At 49.3% G+C, this 24,231-nt stretch overlaps 2 protein-coding genes across 2 annotated transcripts in view; both read right to left on the reverse strand.

Moving 5' to 3' along the window:
* PTPRH (protein tyrosine phosphatase, receptor type, H) overlaps nucleotides 1-22,647 on the reverse strand; it is a 47,585-nt gene extending 24,938 nt beyond the window's left edge. Inside the window, exons 1-4 of the mRNA XM_006901881.1 lie at nucleotides 22,521-22,647; nucleotides 22,032-22,130; nucleotides 1,886-2,152; nucleotides 861-1,127 (exon numbers count right to left, since the gene is read on the reverse strand). Coding sequence (XP_006901943.1) covers nucleotides 861-1,127; nucleotides 1,886-2,152; nucleotides 22,032-22,130; nucleotides 22,521-22,647 — 760 coding nt within the window. The remainder of the gene's footprint in view (nucleotides 1-860; nucleotides 1,128-1,885; nucleotides 2,153-22,031; nucleotides 22,131-22,520) is intronic.
* A 38-nt stretch (nucleotides 22,648-22,685) lies between these two features.
* Nucleotides 22,686-24,231, reverse strand: part of TMEM86B (transmembrane protein 86B) — a 4,192-nt gene continuing 2,646 nt past the window's right edge. The window contains exon 5 of the mRNA XM_006901882.1: nucleotides 22,686-23,068. Within this exon, the coding sequence (XP_006901944.1) occupies nucleotides 22,686-23,068 (383 nt within the window). The remainder of the gene's footprint in view (nucleotides 23,069-24,231) is intronic.

The following is a 24,231-nucleotide window of genomic DNA, read 5'->3' on the forward strand; positions in this document are numbered from 1 at the left end:
TGACCACTGGACCCAGTAGGTGTAGGGTGGCTCTTCTGGGCCCTGGGGAGCTGCCCACACCAAGGTGATGGAGGTGGTGTTGCGGTCCTGCACTTTAAGACTTGGAACTGCGTTGGGAACTGGTAGAAGGGGCACAAAATCAGGGTTCCTTGTTCCCAATCTCTGAACTTCCAGAGGGAAGGAGTGATTCCCTTTCTTCTATACAATCCTGATATCTAAACAGAAACACTCCTAGCAATTAGACCTAGAACTCTGAGATGTAGTGGTCCTGGAATATCTAGAATTTGTCTACCTTTTCAGTGACTACAAGATCCCAATGATCTCCCTTTTGTCCACATCAAGTGATTTGAAAAAGGCTTAGGGATACCTCACCTGTTACTGTTGTTAAGTGTAATCAAGTCAGGTATGACTCATCTGAACCTTGTTCTATAACTATCACCGTTTTTTATTGTTTTTATGGTTTTCAGAAGCCCATTATTCAAGAAGTGGATGCCAATCCTGCTTTCAAGTCTGTCATAATCTGAGACCTCGACCAAACCCTGCCCAACACAGGTAACCACCATTATGGCATTTGACACACAAATGGGACAGCTTTCAGTATCACAGTAACCCCAGGTTATCTCAGTACAGCAAACTGACAGACAAGTGCTGTACCACTTAGAACAGTGTTCTCCCACAACACATTTAATACCACCCTCCAGAGTTAACTTACCCTCCAGAATCCAACTACTTCACAGAGGAGCCTCCAAATTGGAGACTTAGTCAAGGCCCAATCAACTTTTAAATACAAAGGCACACACACTAGGTCTTGGTTGATTTAAAAAAGAGGCTTCCAGCCCACTTCTGATTGTATGCCTCACCTGTAGACACATCAGTTGTCACTTTGACACTGTTGACGTCGTTTCTCTGAACCCAGACAGCGAAACTGTACAAGGTCCCAGGCTCCAGCTCCTCCACTGTGACCCAGGTATCTGATGTGCTCTGGTTCCCTTGTAGGCTGTCTCCTCTTGACCACTGGACCCAGTAGGTGTAGGGTGGTTGTTCTGGGCCCTGGGGAGCTGTCCACGCCAAGGTGATGGAGGTGGTGCTGCGGCCCTGCACCTCAACACTTGGAACTGCATTGGGGACTGGTAGAAGGAGCAAAACGTCAGGGTTTTATGTTCCCAGTCTCTGAACATCTAGAGTGAAGGAGTGATGCCCTTTCTTCTATGCAGTCCTGATATCTAAACAGAAATACTCATAGCAATGAGACCTAAAATTCTGAGATGTAGTGGTCCTGGAGCATCTAGGACTTGTCAGCTTTTGCAGGACTACTTTATCAAGATTTCAGTGATCTTCGTTTGCCCACCCCAAGTGCTATGTAAAGACTTAGGGATCTAAGACTGTTTGGGACCTGTAGATGCGTCAGTTATCACACTAGTGCTGTTGACATCATTCCTCTGAACCCAGATAGCAAAGCCGTACAAGGTTTCCAGTTCCTCCTCCACTGTGACCCAGGTATCTGAGGTGCTCCCGGTTGTCCCCTCTTGACCACTGGACCCAGTAGGTATAGGGTTCTGGGCCCTGTCCAGGTCAATATGATGGAAGTGGTCTTTCAGTCCTGTATCATGACACTTGTCACTGCTTTGGGGACTGGTAGAAGAAGCAGAGAGTCAGGGCCCATTTCTCCACATCGGACCTTCTACAATGAAGAGGAGATGTTCTTTCCCCCATACATTCCTGATATTTAAAGGGACACACTCCTAGCAAGGGTACCCTGAAGAGGAACCTAAAACTCTTGAGTTTTAAGGGTAGAAGGTTCAGACCAGTTGTACTTTCCAGGAACAGGCTCCAAGCATTTTTATCCATCCCAGAGTGCTTTGCCAATGATGCCAGGATAACGCACCTGTTGATGCGTTAATCTTCTCATCTGTAATGTCGATACCATTCCTCTCAACCCAGAGTGTGAAGGTGTACGAAGTCCCAGCTTCCAGGCCTGTCACTGTGACCCTGGTATCCGATGTTTCCTGAGTCCCTAGCAGGCTGTCTCCCTTTGACCACTGGATCCGGTAGCTGTCCAGTGTTTGGTTGAGGTTCAGCGAAGCTGTCCAGTTCAAAGTTATAGAGCTAGTGTTCCGGTCCTCTAGCTCAATATTTATCACTGGCTTCGAGTCTGGCAGAAGAAACAAAGATTCAGTCTCCCACCTCACTGGTCTCCCGGTTCCCAAGTGACCAGAGGCCAGTGACCACCTTCCCCACACAGCCCGCTTGTTAAGAAAGACTCTTTGCAAGAGGACCCAGAGACACCTGGGCTTCTGGAGCCCGTGTTCAGTGGTAGGAAGCTTCTAGAATGCTCTTTCCAGATAATACATGGAAGGGCCAAATTCATCTAGCCCTTCCAATGCACTGCACCCCGATACTCTCTGGGTATGAGCCCTGAAGTTCAGCCTAGTTCAGGACAATGAGGTTATAGGTCAGAACCACCAGACTTGGGGTTTCTCCTGAAGAAATCAGAAGAAATGGTTTACTGTGAGCACGGGCAGAGCTAAGTCCTTTTCCTTCAACCACCTCCAGGTCTTGCCCCAAGTTCAAGCAATGATACTTGTCATCAGTCTCTGCAAGGAACCACCATGGTGACTCCTCCCCCCTGCCCCAAGAGATTGAGGTCCAGTCTCTGTGTGTATACATAGGCAAGAATTACTCACCGGCCGCCCTGGCTCCTGTCCAGATCCACACACCCTGCAGAGAACCCAGAGAGGGCCGACTCAGAGGGTGACCCTCCCTTCCTCCTCCCAGGTGAGGTTGCCATGGTGCTCGGGGCCCAGCAGTGTTTTCCCCAGATCCCCACCCCATGAGTCATCTCTACCTGTGGTGGAGGCAGGATTTCTGTAGGCTGTGTCTCCCCCCAGGGCTGGGTTCTGGCAAAGGTCACCCCAAACCTGGTCTAGTCTAAAGTGGGAGAGTGCAGGGGGAGGAGCTCCAAGGTTCTACGAGCTTGACCGATAAGGTCCGGAGATAAACATACTGATTGGCTCCACTTCCTGAAATAAATGTTCTTGGGCAGCTGGGGGCAAGGAAGGAATCAACAAATTGGGAAAGCTTGAGAGAGAAAGAGGTTGGGACCAAGGGCTAGATTCCAGGTTCCAAGGGCGGAGAATCTGGAAGCCTGCATGACGGAAAGTGGGACGGTGGGCATGGAGGGCTGACCTGAGGGCTGAGGTGGTAGGGGTCAGGACATGCTCTGAAGGAGCAAAAGGCTGGGGCAGGGTTGGGGGGAGGATCTGAGGGAAAAGAGAACTACAGGCTCTGTTCCTGCATCTCATGGGGACGGGAGTTGGAAGTGCCTGGACTTCTGTGTCTGAGGGAGGAGGCGTTGTGGATTCGAACTCCTGGGCCTGACAGGGAAAGTGCTAGGGTCTCTCCTCCTGGGTCTGAGGGAGGATTGAAAGATAGGATTCCAGGGTCTGAGAGAGGAGGAGCTGGGGGCCTGGGACAAGGATCTGTGACTGGGGAAAGAGGGCTGGGGTTCGGGGGTCCCTGATTTTGTGGGGAAAAGTGATTGGAGGAATGGATTTCTGAGTCAGAAAGGAAAAGGAGCTTGGGGTCCAGAATCCTGGATCTTTTGGGACCGTAGGGTCTGTCCTGAAGCCCAGTTCACATTCACACCCGTTCCTGGACCGCATAAGAGCCCAGGGGTCAGTCTCCACCACTTCCACCACTCTCCAGCCTCTTCATGCTCCCATCGCATTTCATCGCATCCTCAAAGTCACAAACAAGCCCCCAGAACCTCCTTTCTCAGTCCCAGGATCCCTGCCCCATGAGAACCACTCACCAGCAGCACCAGGCACCCCCAGGTCCTGGGACCCCCGCTGGCCCCAGGCATGTCTTCAGATACTGAGACTGCACAGGGACACAGCCAGGCACCTGGCACCTCCTGGACTTTCAACTCCAGAATTTCCCCTTTCTCAGCCCATTGGTGGGGCCAGAGGCCAGCAGGGCAGGAAGGGGAGGAGGAGGAAGTGGAGGTGACAGCCTCCCTCCAGTCTTCCCTCTCATCCTCTCTCCTCACTTCTGCTTCTCCAGCTACCACTGGAGTCTCCTCTCCAGCCTTGCCTAAGCTCCTCAGCCCCAGCCCACTTCATTTTATCTGCTAAAGGCTCAAGCCCAGTGCATTTGATGAAAAACACCCAGAGTCCAGGCTCTGTCCCTCTACAGCTTCATGGGGCCACAGAGCAAGACCAGAGGTGGTCAGAACAGGGAGGGAGCGGAAAGAAGGTCCTTCTCAATCGATGATTGATGACTCATCAATACTTGTATCAGGGATTGACTTACTCTTGTTGAATGGCATAGAACCAACCCATAGCTGACCCTCCAGCAGCTTTTCAGAGCAAGCTAATTGCACAGGATGAGACGGCCCATCTTTCTCCTACGGAGCAGCTGGTGGATTAGAACCTCATACCCTTGGGTTGGCAGTGGGATTCCTTACCACTAAGCTACCAGAGCTTCCTATGGATTGAATGATGGCTTCCAAAACCAGATGTACTGTAAGTCCTAACCCCTGTATCTGTGGTCAGAGAGCCCTGGGGATGTAGATGGTCAGGAGCTGGCTGCCACCTCCCTGAGCCTTGGCTCTCTTACTTGTCCTGGTCAGTGTCCTGCTGGGACAGGCTAAAAAGCAAGGCTCCAGGGGCTGACGGAGCACCAGCCAAGAAGACGCTTCACCAAGGGGTGCAGCACTGGAAGCACGCACTCATCTAGGCAGAGAAATTTGGTAGACAGCTACCCAGCCAACAGACTGGAAGAGGACCACATTTGTTTATCCACTCTCAAGAAAAGGGATTCTGGGTTGGGAAGGGTGTAATCATAGAGTTGCACAATTTGATGTGTAGAGGGAGGGGTGGCTTAAGAAAATGGGAAAGATCCCTGAAAAACAAAGTATACAAACTTTTTAAGTAAACCAGTATAAAAGTTTTGTATTAAATGAAAAAAAGAAAAAGGGTACAAAGGAATGCAGACATTATCAAACCGTGTCTTTTTTTCAGATTTTAATGAAAGTTTATAAAGAATTTGGATTTTTATTCATTCATTGTTGCACATTTTCCTCCCCACCCCCAGCCCTCAGTCCCTGCAGGGGACACTTCTTTCCTGTTTAGGAGGCTGGGCATTCAAATTCAGGGTACTTAACGATGTCAGTCTGGAGACTGAGGTGCTCCTGATCCAGGCCCTAGTCTTCATAATTACGTGCTATACATCAGAGAGTTGGACAATGACTAGGGATGATAGAAGGAGTATTGATGCCTTTGAGCTGTGGTGCTGGAGAAAAGTATTCAGTATACATGGACTGCTAAGAGAACAAAACAGGCTCATCCTGGAGAGAGTGAAACCAGGCTGCTCTTTGGAGGCAAGCATTCTGAAGTTTCCATCTGACATACTTTGGGCATGTTGCAAGGAGAGACCAGTCCTTGGAGAGGGATGTCATGCTTGGGAGGGGGGAGGGACAGCGCAGGAGATGAAGACCCTCGATAAGATGGATTGATTCAGTCACTGGGGTAATGGGAGTAGGTGTGTCCGAGACAGGTTGGCACAGGATAGAGCACGGTTCAGGGCTGTTGTACATAGGGTCGCTTTGAGTTGCAGGCAACTCAACAGCACATAACAACAACAGATAACAATCTATGGCAGGACTTTTTCTAAGTCTTTCTAAAGGAAAGACTTCTCTCAGCTTCTGTAGCCCTCGTGTTAATTGGTTCTTTGATTGATCTTCACGGGGTACCTCTCTCTCCCCCTATCTGTGCCTATTTGGCTTTGGGCTTACGCTACACCAAATAACTCAGAATCGATTAGACTTTTCACCACATTCTACACTGACAGGGCCTCACCGACACAAGACAGAAAATCCTATTTCCAAGTGTGATGTCATTTACCAGTACAGGGATTAAAATCCCAATAGCTATTTTGAGGTAACACAATTCAATCTATATTTGAGATCTTGGTGAAAGCCACAAGGTCTTTTATGACCTTGGGTCAGAAATAGCAGGTCATCATTTGTGACTTTTTAAACACGTGGAGATGGGCAGGAGAAGAAATGACTGTCACCTTGGAAGTTGGCTAGCACAGCATAGTTTTGCATGGATCACTAATTCAGTAAATGGTTGGTATTTTTTTATAACTTTACAGTATCCACCTTCTCCCCATTTGTCAAGCATATTCTGCAGGGGGGGAGGGAACTAACACTTATTGCAAACCCCTGGGGCCAAGTTGGTTTATTTACAGCATCCTCATTCTAGAGGAAGAAGCTGAGGTAAAAAAAGGGACATGACCTGGGGTCCAACTTCTGTCTCCTAGATTTGAACTCTTTCTACCTCATTCTTTTATTACTTTTATTATTATTATTAAAGTTTATAAAGAACTTGGATTTCCATTCAATCATTGTTGCACATTTTCCTCCCTGTCCCCCCTTCCCTCCAGTTCACTTTTTTCCTTTGGAAAAAAAATTCTTTCTTTGTTGTACATCCCTCCCCCGACTCCCAGACACTTTACTATGCAACTCTTATTCTGGACTTTTATCATGCTAATAATACCCAATCATATGTTCCTTTTATACAGTTCTCTCCCTTGTCTGTTTCATTGCTGTGTACCTTATTTATCCCCTCTTTTCTTAGTTTCCTCCCAACCCCCATATCAGTCCTGTTTTATAACAGTGGCATTATGCAGTATTTGTCCTTTTGCGACTGATATATTTCACTTAGCATAATGTCCTCCATGGCTATCCGTTTTGTATAATATTTTATGAGTTCCTTGTTTTTCAGTGCAGCATAGTATTCCATTGTGTGAATATACCACAGCTTCTCTATCCATTTGTTTGTTTATGGGCACTTGGGTTGTTTCCAACTCTTTGTTATTGTGAACAGAGCTGCAATAAAATGAGTGTGCATATTCTGTGCCAATCTTATTGTCTTCAACACACTTACCCCATTACCCCAGTCACTGAATAATCCATCTCACGAAAAGATAGAGTCACCCCATTTGTTGAGTTGTATCCCCCTGAAAAAGAGTTGGTCAACTATGGGAAGTAGTTTGACACTTCCTTAGAAAGCTGGGGCTAGAAATACCACATGATTCAAAACAGCAATGAGATATCATCTCTCCCCTCTAAGAACAGCACAATTTAACAGAACAGCAAACATCAAATGCTGGTGGGACAATAGAGAAACTGGAACCCTTATTCACTGTTGGTGGGAGTGTAAAATGGTGCAGTCACTATGGAAGGCAGTGTGGCGCTTTCTCAAAAAGTTGCAAATAGAGATACCATTTGACCCAGCAATTCCACTACTGGGAATATACCAGAAAGAAACCATAACTGCCACCCAAGCAGATATATGCACACCCGTATTTATTGAGGCTTTGTTCATAAAGCAAAGAGCTGGAAACAACCTAAGTGCCCATCAACAAACGAATGGATAGAGAAGCTCTGGTATATTCACACAGTGGAATACTATGCAGCATTGAAAAACACAGAACTCATGAAATATTATACAAAATGAGTGACCCTCGAGAACATTATGCTGAGTGAAATATCTCAGTCACAAAAGGACAAATACTGCATGGTGCCACTGTTGCAAAATGGGACTGACATCGGGGTCGAGGGTAGACTGAGAAAGTGGGGATAAATAATGTATATGGGATTGAAACAGATGAGGGAGAGAACTATTTAAAAGAGATATATTATTAGGTCTTATTGTCATGAAAGGAGTCCAGAACAAAGGCTGCATAGTGGAGTGGACTTGGGGCGAGGGACTGTATAACAATGAAAGAATTTTTCTTTTATTTTTCAAAGAGAAGAGCTAACTGGGGGAGGGGGAGAAATGGGCAGGGAGAAAAGTGCAACAATGAATGAATGGAAATCCAAAGTCTCTGTAAACTTTCATTAAAGTTAATAATTTTAAAAAGAAAATAAATGTGGAAGGGCAAAATTAATAATTATTATTATTATTATTAATAATACCATTTGATCCAGTAATATCACTACTATACATCCCAAAGAAATAAGAGCTTCAGTACAATTACGTGCTCACACCATGTTTATTGCAGCAGTATTTACAGAAGTAAAGAGATGGAAACAACCTAAGTGTTCATCAACAGCAGAATGGCTAAAGAAATTATGGTAGTACATTCACACAATGGGGAACTCTTGTTACTAGGTACCATTGAGCTGAATATGACTCATAACATCTCTGTGAGGAACAGATCTGAACCTTGTCTTACCCTGTGCCCTCCTCCTCATTTCTGACGCGCTGCAGTCACTGGAAAGTCCCTTCATCTTTTCAAATATGATCTTCCTTTCCAAAGAAGAGCTTCTCCTAGCAACATGCCCAAAGAATACTTTGGTTGTATCCTTTTTTCATGTCTACCCAATCTCTATGGTGAGAAGAAGAATTCCAGACGCTAGATTGTATGAAAACGTATACGCATCAATAACCTACCTGATGCAGATGACACAACCTTGCTTGCACAAAGTGAAGAAGACTTGAAACAATGAAGATCAAAGACTATAGCCTTCAACCTGGGTTCCATCTCTACACCAAGAAAAGTCTTCACCATTGGACCAATAGGCAATGCCATCATGATAGATGGAGTAAAGATTGAAGTTGTCAGTAATTGCATTTCACTTGGATCTACAATCAACACCCATGATAACAGCAGTCAGGAAATTAAAAGGCATGTTGCATTGGGGAAACTTGACGTCAAGGGCCTCTTTAAGGTGCTGAAGAGCAAGGCTGTCAGTTTAAGGACTAAGGTGTGCTAGATGCAAGCCTTGGTATTTTAATTGTTTTCTATGCGTCGGAAAAGTTGGACAGTGAGTAAAAGGGACTGAAGAATCGGTGTCTTTGAATTGTGGTGATGGAGAAGAGTGCTGCATATCCTATGGACTGCCCAGAGAATAAGCAGATTGGCTTTGGAGGAAGTGTGACCAGAATACTCTTAAGCGGCAAGGACGGTGAAGCTTCATCTCACATACTTTGGGCATGTTGTCAGGAAAGGCTAATACTTGGGAAAAGATCTCATGGTGGGAAATGGAGAGGGTCAGTGAAAGAGAGCAGGACCCTCACCAAGATGGACTGACAGAGTGTAACAGTGGGCTTGGAGATGATAGAGATTGTTACAAGGACACGGGACGGGGTCAAGTTCAAATCTGATGTTCATAGGGTCGCTGTGAGTTGTGGCGGGCTCCACAGCACCTGACAACGACACTCATGTTAATTAGAGGAGGTCCTAACCGTATGTGGCTGGTGTCCTGGTTAAAGGGCAGAGAAAGAAGAAAGACCGAAAAGAAATGTCATGCGATGTTAGAGTAGCGTGACAATTATGATGCCTGGAGCCCCAGGGGCAAAGGCAGAGGCAGGGACCAGCTCTCCCTGAGAGCCCTCAGAAATTCTCACCATGGTCAACATACTGACCTTAGCCTCCCAGACTCTAGAACTAACAGACAATGCCTTCTGTTCTTAGAAGTTCCTCAGTATCCGCTGGATGGTTGTCTGGGGCCCTAGGGCAGCTAGCTGTCAGCTCGAGGTGATGAAATTGGGTCCTGTATCATGAGCCTTGACACTGTACTGGGTACTGGGAGCAGAGAGCCAGGCTCCATCCTCCTGACCTCGGGACACCCAGAATGAAAGGGAGACGCCCTGTGGCTTGTCCAGTCCTGACACTAAAGGGACACACTCCTAACAAAGGGTTCTAAAACTCTGAGTGTGAAGGGTGGAGTGTCCTGGCCTTTTCTGTTTTCCAGAGACAGTCTCAAGAGTCCTTTCACCCATCCTAACGTGCTTTGCCAGGGATATAAGGAGAACCCACCTGTTTAATTCTGTAGTTAACCTCTTGGTGCCCTTCCTCTCAAGCCAGCCTGGGACGGTGTGCGGTCTCAGTCCCCGTTTTATCACTGTGGACCTTAGAGGTTGTTGCCCTTTGATCACTGGACCCAGGAGCTGCAGAGGGTCTGGTGGGCCCAGAGGAGTCATCTCGTTCAAGGATGGAGCTTCTGTTTTGAGCATCTATCCCCAGACTCGTCACTGCATTAGGTTCTGGCAGAAGCAGCATCAACTCAGATCCCCGTGTGGACCTGTCTCAGCCTCCAAGTGACCAGAGCAAAGGGACTTGGCCTTTCCCTTGTACAGCCTGGCTGTAAAAATCACAAAGAGATCTGGGCTGCTGCAGCCCACCGTCAGGGACAGGAAGCTCATGTGGAATGTTTTCCTTTTCTGACCACAGAGAATTCATGCAAGGGTCAAGATCCAAGTCCACACAACCCCGTGAATACACTGCAATCAGTGGGTACGACTTTATGACATTGGTCCTCAAGGTCATGTCCACGTGGGGTCATTGGAGCTGCTGCTCTGATCCTTCTATGAAGAAACTCAGGTGTCATAATAGGTTTGAGGCTGAGAAATTGGAAAGGATGCTCCAGGCACAGTCCTTACAACCGTCCTCCAGTTTTGCCCCAACTTCACCAAGAACAACCCCATCAGTTCTGGCAAAGCACCACCCTGCGGATACCCCAAGAGCCTTGTGGGAGTGGAGGTCCAGCCTTGGTGTGTGAGCGGGCATCGCTTTACCAGCTGCCCTGGTTCCGGTACAGACCCATACGTGCTGCAGAGGCCAGAGGGAAGGAAGAACCATTATCCTGAGACCCTCTCCTTCACCCAACTGGGGTGCTGGTGTGACTGGGGCCATCCCACACGCCAAACCCATGAGTCACCCCTACCTGAGGACGATGAGGGACCTATGTATACTGTCTCCTGTCTCAGGGCTGGGTTCTGACAAAGGTCACTCCCAAAACAATTTGAAGGGGCAGGGCTCCAGGAACCAAGAGCTGGGGTTAGCTTGACCGATAAGGCCCAGAGATAAACTTACTTGTTCTCCTTCCCTAAATAAATATCTTGGGAGACTGGGGGCAGAGAGGAATCAGTTGGGAAGGCTGGAAAGGAAATGGGATTGGGTGCCAGGGACCAGCTTCCTGGGTCTGAGGCAGGAGCGTGTGTGTGGGGACCTTCGTGGAACTGGAATGCTGATTTCAGGGAGGAGAGCATGGGGGCTTGGGCCTCTGGGGCCTGAGAGGGAAGCTGGGAGCTCAGACTTCCAGTCTGAAGGAAGAGGCTGGGGTCCTGGATCATTCTGCCCTCAGGGGAGGGAAGCCAGAGAATGAGACTCCCGCCTCATGGAGGAAAAAGGATCAGGGGTCTCAAAGCCGGGGGACGTCGCGCCCTACGGGCATCTTCCTATATCCAGTCGTCATTACACCTGTTGCTGTGAGATCTGTCCCAGACCTATGCCCCTTCTGTTCTGAACCTGCCAGACCCTCACCTCCACCTCTCTCAGACCCAGGAGTCCAGGTCTCCAGATGCCACTCTCCCAGACAGGAGTCCAGACCTTCAGCCACCGAGTCCCTCTGATCCACCAGTCTATGCTCAGGTCCCTCTTCCACAGACCAGAGTGCAGACCACCCTCATTCCCACCCCCACCCCCAGCCCCAGCCCAGGAGTTTGGGTCCTCCAATCAATCTCCTTCAAACTCTGAAATCTGAATCCCTGGCACACACCTCCTCCAGTCCCAAGATTCCTGCCACACGGAGACCCCTCACCAGCAGCAACAGACACCCCCAAAAACCCCTAGGGCCCCCACTAGCTCCAAGTATGTCTCAAGACACTGCACAACACCTGGGCATCTGCCACCTCCTAGATTTTCAACTCAAGGATGCTCCCTTCTCCAGCCCACTGGTGTGTCACTGGACAGGGCAGGTTCCGAGTCCCCACACACAGGGTCACTAGGAGTGGCCGTAGACTCGATGACACACACCAGTCCACTGCTGGAGCCAGAACCAGGCCAGGAAAGGAGGAAGAGGAAGAGGAAGTGACAGCCTCGCTCCGTCTCTGTCTCTCATCCACGCCTTTCACCTCTCATCTCGAGAACCTCACACCTTCGGGTGATGGAGCCAGTAGTCTAAGCTTCCATCTTCAATTTGTAGCCGGTCTGTGGACCAAGAAAGGGGAAGAGGAGTCTGCTATGAACAGGACATTAGACAAAGCCTTGTCCCTTCATCCAAGCCCGGATCACCCACTCATGCTGAGTTTTTCTCAGCCGCATAAGAACCCCCCGTGTGTCCTGCAGGTGTGATCCCTCTAGGGCAGGGACTGGGTGGTTTACCACCAACTGCCCTGGCCTCTTCCCAGCTCCACGGGCCCAGGGGAGAGGTCCAAGGCCAAGAGGATGAACTCTATGCAATATGAGAACTGAGGCACGCACTGAGATTTGTACATCAATGTTCATAGCAGAGTTATTCACCATCGCAAGAACATGGAAACAGCCCAAATGTCCCCCCACAAACGAATGGATTAGAAAGTATGGTACATTCACACAATGGAATACTATGCAGCACACAGGAGCATTAACTTTGTAAATTACCTAGCTTGGGAGGGACTAGAGAGCATTATGCTGAGTGAACTAACTCAGTCCCACAAGGATAAATATTGTATAAAACCATTATTGTAGAATGAGTCTAAGGACCCAGGAGGGTTGGGAGAGGCTGGAAGCAGAGGGATGTGGATGTGCAGGGGGAAGAGGGGATTAATCATTGGGTTGTACAATTTGATGGGTGAGGGAAATGGAATGAATTTGTTGAAATTTGTATTCGAATTTTGTAAATAAACTAGTAGAGAAAATAAATAAAAAATAAGAAATAAAGAGGACAAACTCTTAAGCTATGCAAGAAGTTGTAGGTACTGGGGTTTCGGACTTTGAGCCATCTGGCGAAACTGGACCTTGACCTGGAAGATCCCTCAGTCCGGGTGACGGGAAAAACCCAGGTGTCCTGGAAAGTCCGCTTGGAGTCAGCCCCTCCCAGTCCAGGAAAGGGCAGGAATGAAGAGACCTCAAAGCACAAAGGCCACTGAAGATGGGTAATCAATCTTATAGGTTCAGGGGGGTTTGGGGGTTTTTGTTTTTTGGTTTTTTTAGGGTAAAATAGTAAAGAGAGATTTCTTGGAAAGTTACACCCCCAAAGAGACAGAGAACCCTCCTTGAAAGAAAATCCATAGGAGAGAGGCCTCTTGATTCTCATTTTTTGTTGTTTTTTTTAAATTTTTATTTTATTTCATTACTTTTTTGTGTGTGTACCGTCAAATCAGATCTGACTGATACAGGAGGAGATTGTTCCTCCTTCTCCAGCAGAGCATCTGGTGGATTCGAACCATTGTACCTCTGAGGTTGCAGTGCAGCTTCTTGCCACTAGGCCACCAGAGCTCGCCTGGATTCTCGTTTTAAAAACTATCCCATTGGGAGAACAGTAGTGGTGGCCTGGGGGGGGGGGTCAGGTCCCTCAACCAGAGAGACACGCGTGTACAGCTGGGGCTGACAAGACTCAAACATTGATTTCAGCAGGAGTCAAGCCTCGCACAAATGTTGCCTCAAGGATGTGGAAGTGGAGATATGAACGTTCTTCTGCCTTAAACTCACAAGTCCCAGGCCCCACGCCCTTCTCTCTGACACACTGGAGTCCAGGCCCTCTTTCCTCAGCTCCCGAGTCCAGTCTCCTCGCCCCTCACATTTTGGGAGGGGACATTCACTAGCAGCAGCTGTGGTCACCAGGCCCTGAGGTCTACTCCGCTCGTGTCTTACCAGAACATCTCTGGGGTCCAGGATCCTGAGCCCAAGTCTTTCTCCTACAGAACTTCAAACTCAAGGATCCCCACCACCACCTTGCCTAAATGAAGAGGAAGAAATGGAATCTCACACACACAAACCATCTCTAGGCCCCACCTCACTGCCTGTGTTTCACCAGCGAGCTCTCCCTAGTGACTTCAGACTTCTCTTCTAACCAACAGCTAGCTGCGTCTTCTGCATAGCACCAATCAGAAGCTCTCCTGTTTTGTCTTTTGAAAATCTACTTAAACCTTTTCAGTCTCCTCTCCTGCCCTTCTTATCCATGGTCACCACCCAAGAATCTTTCTGCGTGCAAACCATCGTTAGGAAGTGGATCCCGGACAACATTCATCCTTTTGTGATTTATTTCTTCTGCTCAGTCCAATGTCCTCTACACGGCGGTACCCTGAAAAGTCTTCGTTATTCTTTGTGTTGCATTTTATCTATCTATCTATCATCTATCTATCTATCTATCTATCTATCTATCTATCTATCTATCTATCATCTATTATCTATCTACCTATCTATCTATCTTTCCAGACCTACCCACTAGATGTTTTGTTAGGTACCATCACGTCAAAGTGACAGGAAGCTCTGGTGGCTTAGTGGTAAGGGATTGTGCTGCCAACCCAAAGGCTTACGGTTCAAATCCAGCAGCTGCTCATGGGGAAGAAACAGGACCAATCTCTTCCTGGGCAATTCACAGCCTCTGAAGACCCACCGGTCAGCTGTATGAGTTGCTTCCAACTGGACAGCACCCTAAAATTACCAAGTTGGCGGCAACTCACAGCAAGGCCACGCGATCAAGTAGAACTGCCCACTGTTGCAGACCGAGGGTAAAGTATATTAGTAAGTGTTAATAACAGGACAGAACACCAAGAATGTATAAGTAATGCATCTGAAAGTGGGATGACGAGAAGAACAGAAGAACGGACGCCTTTGAAACGTGGTGCTGCAGAGTACTGACGACCTCACGGACGGCCAAATGAACAAACAAATAATGTCTGTGAGAACGTGAAACCAGGGTAGTTCTCAGAGGCCAGGATGATGAAACTTTCTCTCACTTTGAGCATGTTGCCAGGAGGGGCTGGTCCTTGGAAAAGGACAACATGCTTGGAAAAGTACAAGGTGAGTGAAAGAGAGGAAGATTCCCAACAAAATGGACTGACACAGTAATCGTGACAATGGACTTGAGTGTATCAGCGATAGGATGCAGGACGAGGCAGGGTTTGCATCTGCTGTTCACAGAATTGCTGAGTCCTAGTTAGCTTGCTGCAGAAGGTCAAGGGTTGTAGTCTTCAACATGGATTGAGGCTCAACACCAAGACCAAGATTCTTACCACTGGGCCAACTGACAGCACCATGATAGATGGAGAAGAGGTTGAGGCTAACAATTACAATGTGCTTGACTCCACAATCAACACCCTTGGCACCGGCAGTCAGGAAATCAAAAGAAGTATTGCATTAGGCAAATCTGCTGTCAGGGACCTTTCCAGAGTACTGAGAAGCAATGATATCAGTCTAGAGACTAAGGTGCACCTGATTCAGGCCATGGTCTTTGCAATTACTTGCTATGCATCAGAAAGCTGGGCAATAACTAAGGATGATAGAAGAGTTGATGCTTTTGAATTGTGGTGCTGGAGAAGAGTCTTGAACATACACGCTATGGAATGCCAAGAAAACAAACATCTGTCTTGGAGAGCGTGAAACCATGTTTCTTCTTGGAGGCTAAGATTTTGAAGCTCACATACTTTGTGCATGTGGCCAGAAGGGACCGATCCTTGGAGAAGGACATCATGCTCAGAAGGGTGGAGGGGCAGCACAGGAGAGGAAGAACTGGGACAATGGTCATAGGTGGGTTGGAGTCAGTGAGACTGGCTCAGGACAGGGCAGGCTTCAGAGTTGTACAGAGGGCCACTATGAGTGGCAGGCGACTGGGTGGCACATAACAAGAAGTCAGCTTGATGGACTCATTTTCCTTATTTGGTTATGTTCCTGGATTGATTCCATCTGCAGATAAGAGCCGCATTACCTCTTTTTCTCCTCTGCTTCTTTCTTTTCCATCGTATCTTTTTATCTGAGAGAACCCTGAAGTGGTGAGAGCGAGCATTCTAGTACTTCTGCTCATTTTATTTTATTTTATTTATGTGTGTACCATCAAATTGGATCTGACTGGTATAGGAGGCGATTGTTCCTCCTTCTTCAGCAGAACATCTGGTGGATTTGAACCGCACACCTCTGGGATTGCAGTGCAGTTTCCTGCCACTAGGCCACCAGAGCTCGCCACTTCTGCTCATTTTAGAGGAAGCACTCAGAATTGCATCATCAGGGGAGCTCTGGTGGCCTAGTGGCAAGAAGCTGCACTGCAATCCCAGAGAAACACGGTTCGAATCCACCAGATGCTCTGCCGGAGAAGGAGGCGCAATATCCTCCTGTACCAGTCAGATCTGATTTGACGGTACACGCACACAAAATAATTAAAAAAAAAAAAAAAAAAAAAAAAAAGAATTGCATCATCAAACATGAGACCGACTGTGGGTTTCTCACAGGCGCCTTTATCAAAGCGAGGAACTTCCCTTTCTGTTCCTAGTTTGCTGTGAGTATTAAATAGATTTTTTTTGACAGATGCTCTTCTTTTTTAGAAAAAAAAATTCTTTGTTTTTTAAAATTATTATTTGTGTGTGTGTGTGTACCGTCAAATCAGATTTGACTGGTACAGGAAGAGATGGTTCCTCCTTCTCCAGCAAAGCATCTGGTGGATTTGAATCGCACACCTCTGGGATTGCAGTGCAGCTTCTTGCCACTAGGCCACCAGAGCTCGCCTAAAATAGATCTTTATTGGACAAATACCGCAGAATGCCACTCTTTTAAAACGGGACTGACCCCGGGGTTGGGGGGAGACTGAGACAGAGGGGATAAATTATGTACAGTGCATTGAAACAGATGAGGGAGAGAACTATTTAAAAGGGATATGGGATAAGGCATTAGGTATTCTTTTCATTACAAGATTCCAGAAAAAGAAATGCACAGTAAAGTGGACTGTGGACTTGGGGGCGGGGGAGGGGTCCGGGAGATTGTATAAAAATGAAAGAATTTTTTTTTTCCAAAGAGAAAAGCGAGGGGTGGGCAGGGAGGAAAATGTTCAACAATGAATGAGGAAAAAAATTAAATGGGAAGAATATGCTGGACAAAAACAACAACAACAAAAAAAAGGTTATCAAGAAACATATTCAAGAATTTTCCAGCTAAGTAAAATTTTAGGTCATTAAAAAAAATAATAATGGTTAAAGGGGGCTCTGGTGGCCTAGTGGCAAGAAGCTGCACTGCAATCCCAGAGGTACGTGGTTCAAATCCACCAAATGCTCTGCTGGAGAAGGAGAGGCAATCTCCTCCTGTACCGGTCAGATCCAATTTGGCGGTACACACACACACGAAAAAAATTTTAAAAAATAATTAATGGTAAAGAGAGAATAAGAAGAAATACAGAGAAACACACGAATATAGGAACTCAAAGAGACATTTTCCCATACAGATACCTTGATAAGTTCATAGCAGTCCTAAGACCTGTTTTTTGAGGCAGGAGAAAATTATGTGAAGATTTAATAAAGATTTTACTATGCATTTTAAAAAATATCTTTTATCTAGATCATAAACAGTGTTGAATGTTCTCAAATGCTTTCTCTGCATTTATCCCCCACCCCTTTTTATGAAATCTGTTACTGTGGTGACTAACAAAGGTTGATTTTCAAACATAAAGCAATTTTGCGTTCTTGATATCAACCTCCCTTGGTTACAGTGAACACTTTTGCTGTGTTGCTGAGTTCAGTTTTGTCAATGGTGGCGGGTGCTTTTTTTGGTTTTCTTTTGTTTTTAGTACCCCAGGTGGGACTTGAATGGTTATTTTGAAGGGAGTCTTCAGTCTGTGCACTAAGTTGTAGGAGTCTGCAACTTTTAAGAGAGAGACCTAGCGGCAAAGCTGTTAAAGAAGCTGGCTGTTAAGCACAAGTTCAGTGGTTCAGACCCACCAGCTGCTCCTCAGATCCACAATGATGCTTTGTCAGACATCAGGCAACCCGGAATCTCTTCATTCCTGTTGAACTGGCTCGATGGCGGGGCTGGGTGCTGGTGTGTTCCTGTCTGTCTCTTGTTACCAAGCCTCACCGGCCTCATCAAATTAACTGCAAGTATTTACTCCTGTTTTTGGAAACATTTCATTGTTTAAGAAGTTACTGGGACCAGCATTTGCTTCAGGCTCTGGTTGTTGGGTGCTGGCTGTCAAGCATGACTCCTAGTGACCGTAGGGACAGCTCTGCACCCCGTCCTCTCCGGTGCCAGCCTCTCAGTCTCCGACACTCGAGCCCACTGCTGCAGTCACTGTGCCATTCCGTCTCAACTAGGGTCTTCCTCTCCATCAGCCTTCCTCCATTTTCCAAATACATTGTCCCCAGAACAGCTTCTCTTAGCAACATGCCTAAAGCATGTGAACAAAGCTTTATTTATCGTCTTTGCCTCGAAGGAACCTGAGGTCTTTTTTTTCCCCTTCCTTTTTTAAAAATAATTTTAATGAGCATTTACAGAGATTTTGGATTTCCATTCATTCATTGCTGCACTTCTCTCCCCGCCCAGCCCTCCACCCCCCTTCCCCCCGCCCAGTTCGCTCCTCTCTTTCAAAAGTAAAAGAAACACTCCTTCCTTGGTACACAATCCCCCTGCACCCCTCCCACCGCCCCAAGTACATTCCACTATGCAACCTTAATTGTGGACTCTTGTGATAACCATAATACCCTATCAAACATTGCTTTTAAATTATTCACTCCCTCATCTGTTTCAGTGCAGTATACACAATTTATCCAGTTTTTCTCAGTCTTAACCCCACCCTGATATCAGTCCCATTTTACAGCAGTGGCACCATGCAATATTTGTCCTTTTGCTACTGAGATATTTCACTCAGCATAATGTCCTCCAGGCTCACCCATTTTGAATAATATTGCATGAGTTCCTTGTTTTTCAATGCAGCATAGTATTTTGTGTGAATATACCACAGCTTCTCTATCCATTTGTTTGTTGATGGGCATCTGGGTTGTTTCCAACTCCTTGCTATTGTGAACAAAGCCGCAATAAACATGGGTGTGCATATATCTGCTTGGATGTCAGTTATGGTCTCTTTGGGATATATTCCCAGTAGTGGAATTGCTGGGTCAAATGGTATCTCTATTTGCAACTTTTTGAGAAAGCGCCATACTGCCTTCCACAGTGGTTGCACCATTTTACACTCCCACCAACAGTGAATAAGGGTTCCAGTGTCTCCACAACCTCGCCAGCATTTGTTGCTTGCTGTTCTGTTAAATTTTGCTATTCTGACTGGGGTGAGATGATATCTCATGGTTGTCTGAGGTCTTTAAAGTATGAATTTGACTAGTAGGTAGATAGGGAGCTCTGGAGGCCCGGTGGGTAAGTTGTGCTGCTCTCCCAAAGGCAGGTGGTTCAAATCCATTAGCTGTTTTCTGGAGGAGCGGGGAGGGACAATCTCCTCCCTCACAATTTCCAGCCTCTGAAAACCCGTTAGAGGGTCATTTAGGAGCTAGTTGCTACTCGGTAATGAGTACACACACACAGCCTTTTCATGTTCTTGTTGGACAATAGTCCCTCCTTAGCGTAAGGATAAATGTTGTTGACCGAGGGTAGTAAAAGACTAGATGGGACACCAAGAATGGAGGAGAAAGCAGAGAGCTAAAGCAGGGGTGAACAGTTGAAAGAACTGAAGCCCTAAACCTAGCTTCTCTGTGTCTTTATTGAAAATCGCCAGGGAGCAAATCACAAAGATAATTCTATGCAAATGAAGCTCTATTGGAAATCTTATGCTTGACTCAGGAGCGAGGGGTTTGGAAATATAATCCAAAAATTGGGAAAACAGCTACGGTCTGCCTTGGCTCTTCAGGGGTAATTCCAGCTTGTATCTGCCGCTTCCCTCACATCCTGATACAGCATTTGGATTATCATTAATATTTAGCTTGAAATTTGGTTTCCCACTGATGTAAATTCTTCCATGGCTTTGCACTTGTAATGCTCAGTGTGTCTTGTCCCATTCAAACAAGTCACAAGACTGAATTCCTCAAAAGATTGCCTTTTCTGCGGATCCACAATCCTGAAGCTGCAAAGACACAGAACTCTGTGTTGCACTGGGCAAATATGCTGCCTTCTTGGTCTCTTTGGGCCCCGTATTTGGCCTCTTTTAAAAAGTGTTAAAAGCCAAGGTGTCATTTTGAGGACTAAGGTTTGCGCGCCCCAAACTTCAGAATCCTCAACTGCTTCATGTGCTTGAGGAAGCTGGACAATGGATGCGACTGAAGAACAGAGACCCCTGCACTGTGGTGGTGAGGGATCGACCACAGCTTGGCTTGGAGGAAAGGTGCCAGAATCCTGTGAGGAGGGGGGTGCACTTCAGCTCACTCTGCGCTTGTTCTGAGGTTTCAAGAGCCCACAGGCTGGGTGTCCAGCTCAGTACAGCACCAGCTGTGGGCCCAGGACCCCAGGGGGTCGTGTGTGAGCCTGGGGGGGATCTGCTGTGCCCCTTGCCTGCTCTCCCATCATAACAAACTGCCGACCTCATGGTGGCTCTCCCCACACACCCCCAGATCTCTGAGGCTGGAGACGGACCAGCTTTCTCCTGACAAGCAGCTCGTGGACTCAGTTTACTGTTTGGTTCACAGCCTGAGGCTTTGGGGGGCCTCGCAGCTGAAATATATCCTTTCTCCCCACTGGGGTCGATTACCCTAGTCCAGATGCCTCAAGACAGTCAGGCTGGGTCTGGGAGGTGGGAACAGGGCAGGGCAGGGTCATAGAGTGTCCAAAGAGCTGCCTGGTCCCATGAAGCAGGGCCTTGGTGTGTACCCTGTCTCCCCCACCCCCTGGACCTGTAGCACAAGGAGGGTGAGTGGATGTGCCAGAACCCAGTGCAGTCACACTTCTGAGAAACTCAGCGAAAGGAATGACGTGAGAGGCCAGATTCCACTTTTGAGAAATTCAGCGACAAGGAATGATGTGAGAGGCTTAGAGGCCAGATTCTGAGCGATGGCAGCACAGACCAGGCACAAATGGGTGTGTGGGCAGAGGTGTGTTGACCACCTCCCCGACCTCCTCGCTGTGCTAGCCAGCTCCCCGCCCTCCTTGCTTGGACCTGAGTCCTGACCCTGCAGCTCACTTCCCTCAGATCCGGGAGTCCCGACCCCCAGCCCATCTCCCTCAGACCTGGGAGTCGTCACCCCCAGCCCACCTCCCTCAGATCCAGGAATCCTGACCCCCAGCCCTCGTCACTCAGATCCGGGAATCCTGACCCCCAGCCCACCTCCCTCAGATCCGGGAATCCTGACCCCCAGCCCACCTCCCTCAGATCCAGGAATCCTCACCCCCAGCCCACCCTCGGACCTGAGTCCCGACCCCTACCCTTCCTCCCTTGGACTCAAGGGTCCCGACCCCCAGCCCACCTCCCTCAGACCCAGGAGTCCCGACCCCCACCCACTTCCCTTGGGCCCGGGAGTCCCGACCCCTCAGCCTCTCCTCCCTTTCCCCAGGCCCTGGAGACTCCCAACAGTAGCTGGCAGCCCCAGGTCCCTGACTGAGCCCACTGAAGCCCTGGAATGCACACTCCCGTGGCCAAGCCTCCTCTCCAGCCTTCTGTGTGGTCTCGGGGGAGGAGAGGTTTCTGCGTGAGCATCTACCCCTTCACATCTGTCTCCCTCAGCTTCTGCTCAGATAAGACTCTTCCCAGGAGGCTCTCAGTTGGAATTTCCTACCAGCTCCAATCGGTCTCTCCTCACCATCATCCTTTACCTCCCACCTCTGCATCCACACATCTGCAGTCCTGTGTTCCTCCCTGGCTCACTGGCCCTAAATGCGCTTCACACAGTGTAGAGGTCTCCTCTCTGCCTTCAGAGTCCCTTTGTGCACATCTTGGGATACAGGTCCCCTCACTGCTCGAAGAGTCCCTAAGGCACATCCTGGAATGTAGACATCTGTTTTTTTCTTTCCCCGTCTACCAATGCTATCAGGTCAGTTCTGAAATATCTTTGTGTGCTAAACTAAGTCTGTTACTCCACATGGCTGCCAGTGGCTCTGCTCTCTCGGCAGACAGACAGGCCTTCTTCCATGAGTCTTCCAGGCAGATACGAACCACCAACCTTTCAGCCAGCAGTCAAGGGTATTATCCTTCTGCCCTACTCAAGAGTTCCCATTAGGAGCCCTTCAGTGCACATCATGGAAAGCAGTCTCATCTCTGGCCCGAGTCCTCAAGCGCCTATCGTGCGTGAAGGTTTTTTCACAGACAGCAGGCAATGAGCAGGGCTTCGGAGCACAGCCCTGACCCCGCACGTCCGCAGCACAGAACCTGAGGTCCACAAAGGGGAGCGGCTTGCGGAGGGTGGCCAGCCGGGGTGGGGCTGTATCTCGAGCCACGTGCCCACCTGCTCCAAGGCCCCGTCATCAGCTGAGGCCCTCCTCACCCCACGTGGCATGGGACCTGTCTCGTGTGGGCCTCAGCTCCAGCAAAGACCTCCCCTGTAACAGGAGCCATGGATCCCCACTGGGCTTTGAGTGTTCTCCAAGATGCCCCAGAAGCCCCGGGCCCCCCAGTGCTTCCAAAAATGTCACTGCCATTAACTGTAGCTCTGGTGCATGCTGTGCTGACAGCTGACAGGTTGGTGGTTCGATCCCACCAGCAGCTCCAAGGAAGGACGATTAGTCTCCTCCGGCAAACGTTTACTCAGAAGCCAGCTCGGAGGGTGACAGCCTCCCCGTCCTCGGTGGCCGTGTGGTTGGTCTGGCATTAACGGTGGCATTCCCTCTGCCCACACTCCTCCCCACAGAAGGAGGCTGCACCATTTCAATGCCCACTTTACTCAGAAAAAGAGCCTGGTGCCAGTGGGCAGGGAGGGACACTCGGTGGAGAGGGCGCCCCAGGGGGCCCTGGCAGGCTGCCATGTGGTCCCCACAGTGTCCTCGGGTGTGGAGGGCCCCGCTCAGCTGGCTTTGGGCCTCGGGCCGCCGACGGCGGACAGTGCGATGAGGGCCTGGGCGGCGTAGTAGGTGCTCATGACCAGCAGGCGGGCGTGGGGCAGCGGCCAGGCGAAGGCGTCCCAGGCCAGCACGGCGTCCGAGAGCGTGAAGAGCAGGCCGCCCGGGCCGGCGCTGCCCCCGCGGGCCAGCCCTCGCCACAGCATGGTGGCCAGCACGAGGCCATAGGCCGCTACGGGCAGCGCCAGGTCCGAGGGCAGGTGGGGCAGCAGGAGGCCGTACTGTAGGCTGCACGCCAGGCCGACGGGCAGCAGCGTGGCCAGCCGCGGTGGCCGCCAGCCGAAGGCGGTCACATACAGGAGGTGCGCCCCAGCGAAGGCGGCCATGCCTGTGGGCAGGTGGGCACACGGTGAGGGGGTGGCCCCCCATCCAACCACTCCCCCACCCTCACGTCACCTCACACAAGCTCAGTGTCAAGGTGACCCCAAGTGGGGCAAGGACTCCTCCACAGGGCGTCCTCCCTGTCGTTGCTATGAAGGGCACCGTTGGAGCCACGGGTGAAGCACTTCTAACTGAAACGTCAGCTGTTCGAATCCACCAGCCGCTGCCTGGGAGGCAAATGGGGCTAAGGGCTTCCGTAACGGGGGCAGTCTGTTACAGAGCTGCTGTGAAGCAGACCCACCCAACAGCTGGGAGGGTAAGGGGGTCTTCCTGGAAGCACTGCAGACCTCTCCAGAGATCCTGGGGGGAGGGGCTGACCTACAACCGGTTGGTAACCCCAAAACCCCACCGCTCCGAGTCGCCACCACCCTGTAGGGCAGGGGAGAGCGGCCCCTTAGGGTCTCAAGGCCACAAAGCTTCATGGGACATGGGACAAGCTGGTCGGCTCCCAGAAAGAGCTGGTAGGTTTGAACCACAAACCTTGCGGTTAGCAGCTCAATGCTGGCCGAGTACAAACCACCTGAGCCCTCCAGCAGCCGGGGCCAGCTCACCACCACACCGTGCTCCAGCCATTCCGATGGGGTCTGCCTGGCCTTCTGGTAGCTTTGGGGTCCCCTGCTTGACCCAACGAGGGGTCTGCTAGCCTGGCTCCTGGGGTCCCCTGCCTGCCCCGACGGGGTCTACCTTGCTATCCTCCGGTGGCCTGCCTCCTTGGCTCGCCTGTCTGCCCCGACGGGGTCTGCCTAGCCTTCTGATGGCCCTGGGGTCTCCTGCCCGCCCCGACGGTGTCTACCTTGCTGTCCTCTGGTGGCCTGGCTCCTGGGGTCACCTGCCTGCCCAGACAGGGTCTGCCTGGTCTTCAGGTGGCCCTGGGGTCCCCTGCCCGCCCCGACAGTCCTCTCCTCCGTGACCCTGCCGCCGGTGTTGGGTGCTGTCATTTCTTTTCTTTTTTTTTTTACATTTTTTATTATTTTTGTGTGGTGTACCGTCAAATGGAATCTGACCGGTACAGGAGGAGATTGTCCCTCCTTCCTCAGCAGAGCATCTGGTGGATTTGAACCGTGCATCTCTGGGACTGCAGTGCAGCTTCCTGCCACTAGGCCACCAGAG

This window comes from Elephantulus edwardii, unplaced genomic scaffold, assembly GCF_000299155.1.
Source record: "Elephantulus edwardii isolate Elephantulus edwardi_28Jun2011 unplaced genomic scaffold, EleEdw1.0 scaffold00348, whole genome shotgun sequence".
Lineage (NCBI taxonomy): Eukaryota > Metazoa > Chordata > Mammalia > Macroscelidea > Macroscelididae > Elephantulus > Elephantulus edwardii.